The following is a 12220-nucleotide window of genomic DNA, read 5'->3' as shown; positions in this document are numbered from 1 at the left end:
ATTTAATATATTAAGACACTCTAAAAAGCGACAACCCTAATTCAAGAAAAAAAACCTAAGCATCTATATGTTTTAATGATTAAAAGTGTTGTTAATCTATTAAAAAGTCATTTTTCTTTCTCTAATTGATTAGGACATATGCTCCTAATCGATTAGGCAGTGTAAAAACTTTCTCAATTAATTAAAAAAACTTCTTTATCAATCTAACACAAACCTTGAATAGATTAACATTCATCGTTGCTTAACATGATATTTAGATCTTTCATTATTATTAAATTTAAGAAAGATGAAAGGAGTCACTTGTCTCACGCACCTATTTCATTAGAATACTTATGTTGAACTTCCATTGACAAGCATTGATCATGTTGTGAATTCAATGCCACGAACAAAGTATAAAATAAGGGATGAATAAAGGACAAGGAAGAAGAGGAGAACACAAATATTGGTTATAACTGCTATTCTTTTACTTTCTCTTAAAACAAGATTACAAGTTTACAAGAATAACGAATAACCTCTCTCACCCTAAATTAGGATTTGCAGCTTTGCAATGATGAGAGACTAGTATGCTATTTATAATAAAACCTAACATACTAACTAATGGGCTTTTTCCACAAGGCCCATTACACAAGCCAACTTAATAAACAAGCTAACTTAACAAATTAGGGTTTAAACACTAAAACCTAATTTAACATGCTAACAACCCTAGCATCTTCGACACAAGCATGTGAACAACCTTCGACTTCATGCTTAACCCTGTCGAACCAAGAAGCTACCCTTCGGCCATACTAGAGTTCGATCCAATATCTCACAAATCTCCACCTTGGATCTAACTCTACAACATCAAGGGAACAAACTAGCTTTCTTCATGCAGCTTTAGCAACTGCATACAGTGGAAAAACTTGCAACTCGGTAATGTCTTGGTGATCATATCAGCAGCATTGTCTTCAGTCGAAACCTTCAGCACTTGGACTTCTCCACGCTCGATTACTCCTCTGACGAAATGCAGCCTCACATCAATGTGCTTAGTTCGCTCATGATAGGCTGAATTCTTTGACATGTGTATTGCACTTTGACTATCATATTTAACAGTGATACCTCGACCTTGAAGTTTCAGCTCCTTCGCAAAACCTTCAAGCCACAATGCTTCTTTCACAGCTTCAGTTAATGCAATATACTCCGCTTCAGTGGTTGATAGAGCAACAACCTTCTGAAGTGTTGCTTTCCAACTAATTGTTGTGCCAAACATAGTGAAAACATATCCAGAAATAGATTTTCTGGAATTCATACAACCTGCATAATCAGAGTCGACATATCCTCCAATTGCTGCTTTACCATCTTCACCCAAGGCTCCACCATAAATTAGGATTCTTTTCAGAGACCCATTTATGTACCTTAAAATCCACTTCAATGCTTGCAAGTGAGCCTTTCCAGGATTCGCCATGTACCTGCTTACAAGACTTACTGTGTATGCTATGTCGGGTCTAGTACAGACCATAGCATACATCAAAGAACCAACTATATTAGCATATGGGATGCTATTCATATAGGCTCTTTCGACATCAGTACTGGGACACTGATCAATACTCAGCTTGAATTGAGGGTTTGTTGGAGTCACAACTGGCTTCTAATGAAACTTATGCGTGCCATGAACTTGTCGAATCTCCTATTCCACTGTCGAGGAGATTGTTTCAGCCCATACAAAGATCTCTTTAACTTGCACACATAATCTTCCTTCCCCTTTTCGACATACCCTTCAGGTTGCCTCATCAGGATCGTTTCATCTAGATCACCATACAAGAACGCAGTCTTCACATCCATCTGTTCCAGTTCAAGATCGAACTGTGCTACCATGGCAAGTAACATTCGAATGGACCTATGCTTCACAACAGGAGAAAACACATCATTGAAGTCGACACCTTCTTTCTGAGTGAAACCCCTTGCAACTAACCTTGCCTTGTATCTTTTTGACGTCACTCCTTCAATTCCTTCCTTAACTTTGAAAATCCATTTACAGCTGACTAACCTTGCCCCAACAGGTTTCTTGATCAGTTCCCAAGTATGATTATCATGAAGAGATTTCATCTCATCATCCATGGCCTTCAGCCATTCAGTCTTATTTCGACTCCTCATAACTTCCTTGTAGTCTCTAGGTTCTTCGTCTAGAACCTCACTTGCAGAGATTAAGGCATAAGCTATAAGATCTGCATACCCAAGCCTCTGAGGTGCCTTTATGACTCTTCTCGACCTATCTCTCGACAATAGGTAGTCATCGTCAGTTTCCTCAACTTCCTCAGCATCTTCTGCTTCTTCTTCGACTTCATCAGGGATATGCAATTCAGCATCAACATGCTCCACCTCAACATGAATCTCTACCTGTTCCAGCTCTTCGTCAGATGTTTTTGTACTTCGACCAACATCATCAGTTTTATTAAAAGCCATTTCAGCTTCATTGAAAACTACATCTCGACTGGTGATACACCTCCTGTGACCTGGCTCTAGGCACCATAGCCTATAAGCTTTGACTCCTTCTGGGTATCCCATGAACATGCATTTCAGAGCTCTAGGTTCGACCTTGTCTTGCCTAATGTGAGCATAGGCTACGCAGCCAAATACTCTCAATTTGTCGAGATCTGGTGGATGTCCCGACCAAACTTCTTCAGGTGTCTTCATATCTAACGCTGTCGAAGGACATCTGTTTATCAGATATGTTGATGTTGAAACAGCCTCAGCCCAGAACACCTTCGTTAACCCCGCACTAGTCAACATGCATCTGACTCTCTCCAAAATAGTTCGATTAAACCTTTCAGCCAAACCAATTTGCTGTGGAGTACCTGCAGTAGTTCTATGCCTTGCAATACCAGAGGCAGCACAAAAACTGTCGAATGCCTCATTGCAAAATTCCAAGCCATTGTCGGTTCTCAACCTCTTGACCTTTCTGCCAGTCTGATTTTCAACCAGGGTCTTCCAACTTTTGAAATTCTCAAAAGTTTCATCCTTAGTCTTCTGGATGAATACCCATAATTTTCTGGAATAATCATCTACTATGGATAGAAAATACCTTGCTCCTGAATGTGATGGACACCTTGCAGGCCCCCAAAGATCAGCATGGATGTAATCAAGGGATCCATGTGTTCTTTTTTTGCCTTTGTTGAACTTCACTCTGCAAGATTTTCCAAGTACACAGGGTTCGCAAAACTTCAGCTTTTCGACTTTGTCTCCACCAAGCAGATTTTATTTCCCTAATTCGACCAGACCCCTTTCACTGACATGGCCCAATCTCATGTGCCAGATTTCTGTTTTCGACAAAGGTTTCGTGGATGCAACATTTGTCGAACCACTTACAACTTCAGCCTCAAGGGTATACAAGCCTTGTTTCTTCACGCCTCTCAAGATTTCCTTCGAACCCTTCATGACTCTTAGGATACTTTTCTCTCCTTGGAAAACATATCCTTTCTTCTGGAATTCACCAAGAGAAAGCAGATTTCTCTTCAAATCAAGAACATACCTGACTTCAGTCAACAACCTTATTGACTCATCATGGAGCTTGAATCTCACAGATCCAACACCTGCAATCTTGCAAGCCTTGTTGTTTTCCAGCAATACTGATCCACCATCTTGATCACATAATTCCTCGAACAAATCTTTGTTTGGAGTCATGTGCCAAGTGCAACCTGAATCCATAATCCACTCCTTCTTAGAGTCACTGCTTGAAACCACAAGAATATCAAATGATTCGAAATCATCTTGAATAATGGCAGCGTTGCCATTATCCTTACCTCCATGATATTTCAGGCGTTCAGGGCACACCTTTCTTGTGTGACCCTCCTTCTTACAATGGTAGCATCGAATGCCAGATGCTTCGCCACTGTAAGACTTCGACTGGCTTTTGCCTTTCTTCTTGTCGAACTTACCATCCTTTCGTAAGAGTTTTCCTTTAACGGCCAAACCTTCGCCAACAGTCGAAGGTCTATGCTCCTTTCGTTCATTCAAGTCCTTAGAGTACAAGGCTGATTGAACTTCTTCAAACGTCAGGGACTCCCTTCCATACAAGAGAGTTTCTTTGAAGTGAGCATGTGATCAAGGCAAAGAACACAATAGTAACAGCGCTTGATCTTCATCATCGATCTTCACATCAATATTTTCAAGATCAAGAATCAGCTTGTTGAACATATCCAACTGCTCAGCCAATAATTTATCTTCAATCATCTTGAATGAATACAAAGCTTGCTTCAGGTAGAGTCGATTTACCAGCGATTTGGTCATATACAAACTTTCAAGTTTCACCCATAACCCTGATGCCGTCGTCTCCTTTGATACCTGCCGGAGAACCTTATGACCAAGGCTCAACAAAATTGCGCTGTGTGCTTTCTCGATCATATTCGTCTTCTCCGCTGCCGTCAATTCTGCATTCATGGCTTCCTCTCCCTTCAACGCTTCCAAACAACCCTGCTGAACCAGTAGGGCTTTCATCTTCAAGCGCCACAGACCGAAATCATTCACTCCGGTGAACTTTTCAATCTCATACTTTGTTGAAGGCATCTTCTCCACGCTCACCGCACCAATTTGTTGTGAATTCAATGCCACGAACAAAGTATAAAATAAGGGATGAATAAAGGACAAGGAAGAAGAGGAGAACACAAATATTGGTTATAACTGCTATTCTTTTACTTTCTCTTAAAACAAGATTACAAGTTTACAAGAATAACAAATAACCTCTCTCACCCTAAATTAGGATTTGCAGCTTTGCAATGATGAGATACTAGTATGCTATTTATAATAAAACCTAACATACTAACTAATGGGCTTTTTCCACAAGGCTCATTACACAAGTCAACTTAATAAACAAGCTAACTTAACAAATTAGGGTTTAAACACTAAAACCTAATTTAACATGCTAACAACCCTAGCATCTTCGACACAAGCATGTGAACAACCTTCGACTTCATGCTTAACCCTGTCGAACCAAGAAGCTACCCTTCGGCCATACTAGAGTTCGATCCAATATCTCACAGATCACGTGATGGAAAATCTCTTGACCATGATCTCCTCTAGATAATCTCATTCAACCGAGTCAAAAGTTTTTTTAAATCTACCTTAAAAATATGAGTCATTTCTTCTATGTTGTGGTTTCATCTGTAATTACATATTTATTAGGAATTTGACATCATTTTACGAAATTAAGATTAAGTTTTCATATTTGTTGGGACTGAGTTTAACATACATCTTTCATAACAATTTTTCATATAATTATTTATATTTTTTATATTTGTTTCATTGTAATATGCATATTTAGTTCATTAGAATATATATATATATATATATATATATATATATATATATATATATATATATATATATATATATATATATATATATATATATATATATATATTAGTATAAACTTACATGTAATTTCTCTTTTCATCCCTATAATATGAGTCACATGTTTGAAAATCCCAAAATATTCTTAATTTTTTCGGAAATACATCTCCGAAAACATTAAATTCTATTTTTTATAAAAATTTAATTCGAAAATACATCTCCAAATTTTTTTAGAAATGAATCTCCGAAGATACCATTTATTCCAATTACCATCAATTTCTAAAAAAAAGGATTTCAATTCCATCAATTAAATTATATGCCCAATAGATACATATAAGTATCTAATAAACTATATTAAAAAAATAGTTTCTCAACAAATAAATTTCTTTTTACAAATGCCATATATATATATATATATATATATATATATATATATATATATATATATATATATATATATATATATATATATATATATATATATATATATATATATATATATATATACAATGAATTAGTCAAAAAATATAAAATATAAAATAATATGTGAATTGGTCAAGAAAATATATAAAATTATAAAATTTTATGTGAATTATATATTAATCAAGAATTATTTTCTATAATAATTATATGCATAATAATTTTTTATAGTTATTTTTTATAATTATTTTTTTATAATTATTTTTTATAATAGTTAAATACGCATAATTATTATAGAAAATAATTTTTGACTAATTTATAATGTATAATTCACATGTAATTTTATAATTTTATATATTTTCTTGCCTAATTCACATATAATTTTATATTTTATATTTCTTGACTAATTCACTATATAAAAGTATATTTATATATGTATAATTATTATTGGGCATTTGTATAGAGAATAATAATTATTTGTGGGCATAAATAAATATTTATTTGTTGAGAAACTGTTTTTTTATATAATGTATTTGACATTTATATATATTTTTTGGACATGTAATTTAATTGATGGAATTGAAATTGTTTTTTTTTTTAGAAATTAATGTAATTGAACAAATGGTATCTTTAGAGATACAACTCCGAAATAATCTAAAAAAATTCGGAGATGTATCTCCGAATTAAATTTTTGCAAAAAAATAAAATTTAATGCGTACGAAGATATATATCTCAGAAAAAACTAAAGGTATTTTGAGGTTTTCGAAAATGCAACTTACACTACAGGGATAAAAAGAGAAATTCCCAACATACATTGTATTTTGGGTTTGGGCTTTGCCCTTTCCTATCTATCAAAACAATGGGTGAAACAATCTCAACTATAGTAAAAACTTTTATTTTAGGGATACATAAATTGATTTTTTTAATTTTTAAAATAATTTTATAAAAAAAAACTTGAAGAAAAAGATTATTATTAATAGATGATTGTTAGAACACTATCTCTTCTCTACAACACACTTTTTTATTAAGCGAAGTTCACCTGGATATCACCTCACCATTTTATGTGAAACTCTGAATGAAGGAAGAAGACATTAGCATTAAAAAGACTACAAAGGCATTCCGGGCCGACTACAATACAAGTCATGAGCGATAGCGAAGCCGGATAGGCTTTTTTATTTATGTTGAAAGCGTAGCTCTCATGATTTATTCGGACCATTGCTCTATTTTTTAGTCGTATCAGCTTTGATTTGACTTTCCTTGTCCGTCGCTTTCTGGTTTGCTTTGAAGTTAGGCCGTTTTTATAAGATTAGATAGAAGAACTTAGAGATCAAAATATAATATACAATAAAAAATTAAGTTTTTCATTTGTAATAAATAAAATCCCAAAAGCAATATGTATTAAGAAAAATAAACAAGTTTAAGACAATAATAATATATAATCAAAATCTATGCATGTATGTAGTCTAAATTTAGTTATAAAAAAAGGTTATGCCCTAAATAGTATCTTTTGATGCAAAAAAGGGTTTCAATCAATTTAGAAGTAATAAAAAAAATGCAAGTGCAAGATGATAAAATCCCTTCACGTGGTCATTCTTATATCATTGGTCCAACTTACTTGCCTTGACAAGTGACATTATATGCCCTAAATCATGTATAAATATCTTCTTCTAGGGTATGAGTTTTTTAACTAAATTAGCAACAACTTGAATATGTTACTAAAACCCTAATTTCTAGTTATGTCCACAGCTGGTAGTAGAGACCCTCTTGTTCTTGGAGGTGTAATTGGTGATGTATTGGATGTCTTTCAAACTTGTATTCCTTTAAGAGTTTCTTACAATAATAAAGATGTTTCCAATGGTTGTGAATTCAAACCTTCTCAAGTTATCACTCAACCAAGGGTTAGTGTTGGTGGTGATGATCTTAGAAACTTCTATACTCTGGTAATTTTACTACTATTGTTTATGTAGAAATTCAAACTCAGTACCTCGAGGTTAACCAAACAAAAATAATGAATTAAAAGGAAATTTATAATTCTGGATTTTTGTTTTTAAAATTTTAGGAAATATTATATTTGATTACTACAACTTTATTTGAATTCTATTTGAATTAATTTCTTTTGTTGTAGATCATGGTGGATCCAGATGCACCTAGCCCTAGTAATCCAAATTTGAGGGAGTATCTTCATTGGTGAGTAATTAACAAAAATTATAAGCTTTGAAAATGCTATGACTATGTAGTATTTAATAATTAATTAATTATTACTCTATTAATATATTTCTATTAATATATTTCAGGTTGGTGACTGATATTCCTGCAACTACTGGGCCTACTTTTGGTATGTTTTGTGCTCATTCATTTCTTCATTTTTATTTGTTTCTGATGATGATGATGTTGCTGCTGCTACTAGTAAGCTTTAAAATATTTTATCAAATATCTATAAGGTGAAAATGTGATTATACATAAATATGAAAATATAAATAAAAATTACAATATTGTGCATACCAATTAAACTCAATAATTATGCAACAATTCTTTAAATTGACAAATCATGATTTTGGTTAAAGTGTTCCTCAATACAATATCTGAAGAACTCAGAATTCAGTTACCACAATTCGAAAATTCAATTACAGTTAACCTTAGTCTTCTGAAATTAAAAAGAACTAAGTTTCAAATACTAGGGTTTACAATATAACTATGATGAACTAACTTATATCCTAATCATAATACAAACAAATTCAGAAATTATATTTGATGCTAATGCAAAATTTATTTTATGATTTAATTCGTATGCACTATCCGTGTAAAGATTTTTATACAATCAGTCGATCATAATCATCAGATCATATAAAAAAAATTTACACTGACAATATTTATAAATTATTTTTACAGGGCACGAAGTAGTACCTTATGAGAGTCCGCGACCGTTGATGGGGATTCATCGGATCATCTTTGCAATTTTTCGTCAACTTGGTCGAGAGACGGTGTATGCTCCGGGATGGCGACAGAATTTCAACACAAAGGAATTTGCAGAACTTTACAATTTGGGATTGCCAGCTGCTGCTGTTTATTTTAACATTCAAAGAGAAGCTGGCTCTGGTGGAAGAAGGTTATGCTGATGATTTATTATATTATTATTATTACTACATAGAAAAATAAATTAGATATTTCAATAAATAAAGTTTTGTAAAATCCAATTTCTTAAGGAACTTTGAATTTTAAATTAATTCTTCTACACTCAATTTTGGTTCATAATTCAAAATATCCAGAAAATATTCACAATGGTGGCAATAAAATAATCTACAAATTTTGGTTCATAATTCTATATATGATTATTAATTGTAAAATACTGTTATAGATATAACCAAAAATTGGAAGAAAAATAAATTGAAAAATGAGATTACAAAAATGGGTTCCAACACTGTCCACTAGCAAAGCAAAATTACAAAAATTATAACACTAAAACAACAAAAATTAATCTATGAATTTCTCATCAGAAATTATTTACAAATATTATTTTGTTTTAAGAATAAAATTTATAGACAATTTCTCAACTTTTTATTCTTACATTAGATCATAGAAATATTTTATTTTTGAAAATAAAATACAAATGTCAATAACTATCTATTTTTCTTCATTATTATTTTTATTTCTAATTTTATATTTATAAACTAAATAAAATTTTAAAGCATGTTCATGAGAATATATATAAAATAAACATATTTTTCAGAATAAAATTCAGAAAATAAATTTTAAATTCATGAAACAAACATACTCTTAAAATACTAAATTAACCAAAAAAATAAATAAATAAAATTGCATAAAAATTATTTATTAACAAGCACATAAATAAATTTAAAAATGAAATGCATAAAGTGAAAAAAATTCAACAGCATATATATACATACATATGGTGCAGATCTAGGGTTCCAACCATTGCTGCCAATTCACTGCAAAACAAACAATTTCAAACATTTTTCTTAGCATCAAGATGATTACAAAATATGAATGAAAACTTCAAAATTAGAAACTAATTTGATAAATGTGTTGCATATGGAAATATCTAATGGTTGATGAATGAATGCAGATGGAAATATGAAACAACAGAAAACACTGTTTCTACTTCTGAATCCTCCAAGACCTCAAAACGTTCTGCTCAGACTTCTTCAACGAGCTCGAAACGCTTGGCTGCGAGACTGCGCTCTCGGACCGACCGGCCGGAGCAATGACAGATCTGGCTGGAGATGGAACCAATTGTTGTGTTGCTTTCATATTATTCCCTAGATCTAAATGTGAGGAAGCACATACAGTAAATAAATATCTCTTTGGTCTCTATGAGAACAGTTAATTTTCTGCTTTTTGTTTTGCTTTAAAGAGTCTAAGGCTAAACTCAGATTTAATTTAAGGTGTTTGAACTTGCCTAGGAATAGTTATTTTGTAATCATATCAAATGGCAGTCAATGTTAATAACAGCAAGTGATTTTTTTTGTTTAGTGGATATCAATAATAATTTGAAAAAATAAATAGATTAAATATAAATATACGGGTCTGTGGTAGGGATGGCAATTATACTCACTCTTTTTAGTGGATATCAAAAAAATTACCTAACGGAATAAAAACCCACAAAATGGATATGAATATTGGTATGGCCAATTCCTCACTGAAATAAACGGGTATGGATACGAGTTACAGATATCTTAGTACCCACCCCAGCTCCTACCATATAATATATTTTTATTTTTAAAATTATATACACATGTATATTTATCAATTTTATCAAATACATCAGTATTAAACTTGTAGGCGTTTTAATAAAAATGTTTGTTTATTTCTTACCTTAAAATAACATGATAAATTCTAATTGATCGATAATTTTTATTATGAATGCAGATAAACAAGTACGGATATGGGTACTTAGGTATGTACCCAATGGGTATGGATACAGATACAAACATGTGTTCCCACGCGGGTATAACTTTGGGTACGATGATCTTTTCAAATTGCGGATATGGGGATGGGTACTATAGTACTCTATCCAGACCCTTCTCATTGCCATCCATAGTCGGTGTCGTATCATTGTTGAACACCAACATGAATTAGACATTGCACACGTCTTTGTTCGGAAGGGTCGGTGCTACAAAATTTTTTGAACTTTTTTTCTAAGTTGAATTAGATGAGATAAGGGTCAATGGAGTTGGAGGTCTTGTATTCAACCGATTTTTATTTTATTTTCTTTTATTTATATATCACTCGGTTCTAATATCATCAATTGAACAACTTTTTTTATTGACTAAATGCCACGAAACATGTCCATTATTCAATATTTTAAAATTTAGATAGATGGTGGAACTCGGGTCTGACTAATTCATCGATGGTTTAATCGTGAATATATTAGTTGAATCATGCGGTTCAACCAATTTTCATTTGTTTTTCTCTTTTCTTTTATTTATTTTTCATTCAGTGCATCGTGATTGAATAATAATTTAGATATGTTACCAATTCAGTATGTCATCTGAATTTTAAAACGTTGTCTCGATCTTTTGATTTTTCATCCATCACCAAGCATTTTAGATTTGTTTGACGAGGTTCCTTCTCCTCCATCACATGCCTCCCTAAGACCATCACAACAACAAAATTCACAATATATTGGAAAAATTCCAAGTCTCACATTGATAACAGATAGAACTTGAAAAAAAATTATATAGAGTGTAATACCCATCTTATAAACTAATTTTGTAGGGATAAGTTAGGTCAAACTCTAAATTTAACATGGTATCACGAGTCTATCGATTCGGGCCACCCAACATTTATATGTACACCAAGTCCAATAGTATTGAGCATAAGGACGTGTATTGGAAAAATAAATTCAAATATATATCAACAATTCGGCTACCCAGTGTTTATATCCATGCATCAAGCTCAATAGTGTTAGACATGAAGGGGTGTATTGAAAATAACTCAAGTTTCATATTGTTTAAACATAGAGACAACAAATGGCTCATATAGACAGACACCCTTCACGTTAAAAGTCAATTTCGTAGGGATGAATTAGGTAAAACTCTAATTTTAATATGGTATCAAAATCTGGTTTAAAATATGTTGGACCACCTACTATTAGATTCCCGCTATGTGATAACCCACCATTTATGTACATGCTCCTTATTTCAAGTCAAGGGCGTGAAAGGTGTGTTAAAGAGGTCTACATGTGATATTACATGGTTTGATCATATGTTTATAAGTGGTGCAATTCTTATCTTACTAATTGATTTTGTAAGGATGAATTAGACCAAAATCTAATTCTAAATGATATTAGAGCATATCAATTGAGGCACAAACTACGTATCAAACTCAATAGTATTAGGTGTGAGGGGGTGTATTGAAAAAAAGTTTGTATTAAGTGTTATCTCTCACCTTACAAGTCACAAGTTAGTTTTATAAAAATGATTTAAGTAAAACTCTAATTCTAATACAATATGATAAA

At 32.3% G+C, this 12220-nt stretch overlaps 1 protein-coding gene across 1 annotated transcript; it reads left to right on the top strand.

Annotated features, from left to right (window-relative positions):
* The first annotated feature begins 7478 nt into the window (after positions 1–7478).
* LOC131598849 (protein HEADING DATE 3A-like) lies at positions 7479–8858 on the top strand. Its single transcript, XM_058871420.1, has 4 exons — positions 7479–7682; positions 7868–7929; positions 8037–8077; positions 8632–8858. Exons 1-4 carry the CDS (start codon positions 7479–7481, stop codon positions 8856–8858), a joined length of 534 nt encoding a protein of 177 aa, XP_058727403.1.
* Positions 8859–12220: the final 3362 nt, after the last annotated feature.

The sequence above is a fragment of the Vicia villosa genome, linkage group LG4 (genome assembly GCF_029867415.1).
Source record: "Vicia villosa cultivar HV-30 ecotype Madison, WI linkage group LG4, Vvil1.0, whole genome shotgun sequence".
Lineage (NCBI taxonomy): Eukaryota > Viridiplantae > Streptophyta > Magnoliopsida > Fabales > Fabaceae > Vicia > Vicia villosa.
Note: the sequence above shows the minus strand (reverse complement) of the source record. Positions and strands in the feature narration are given on the sequence as shown.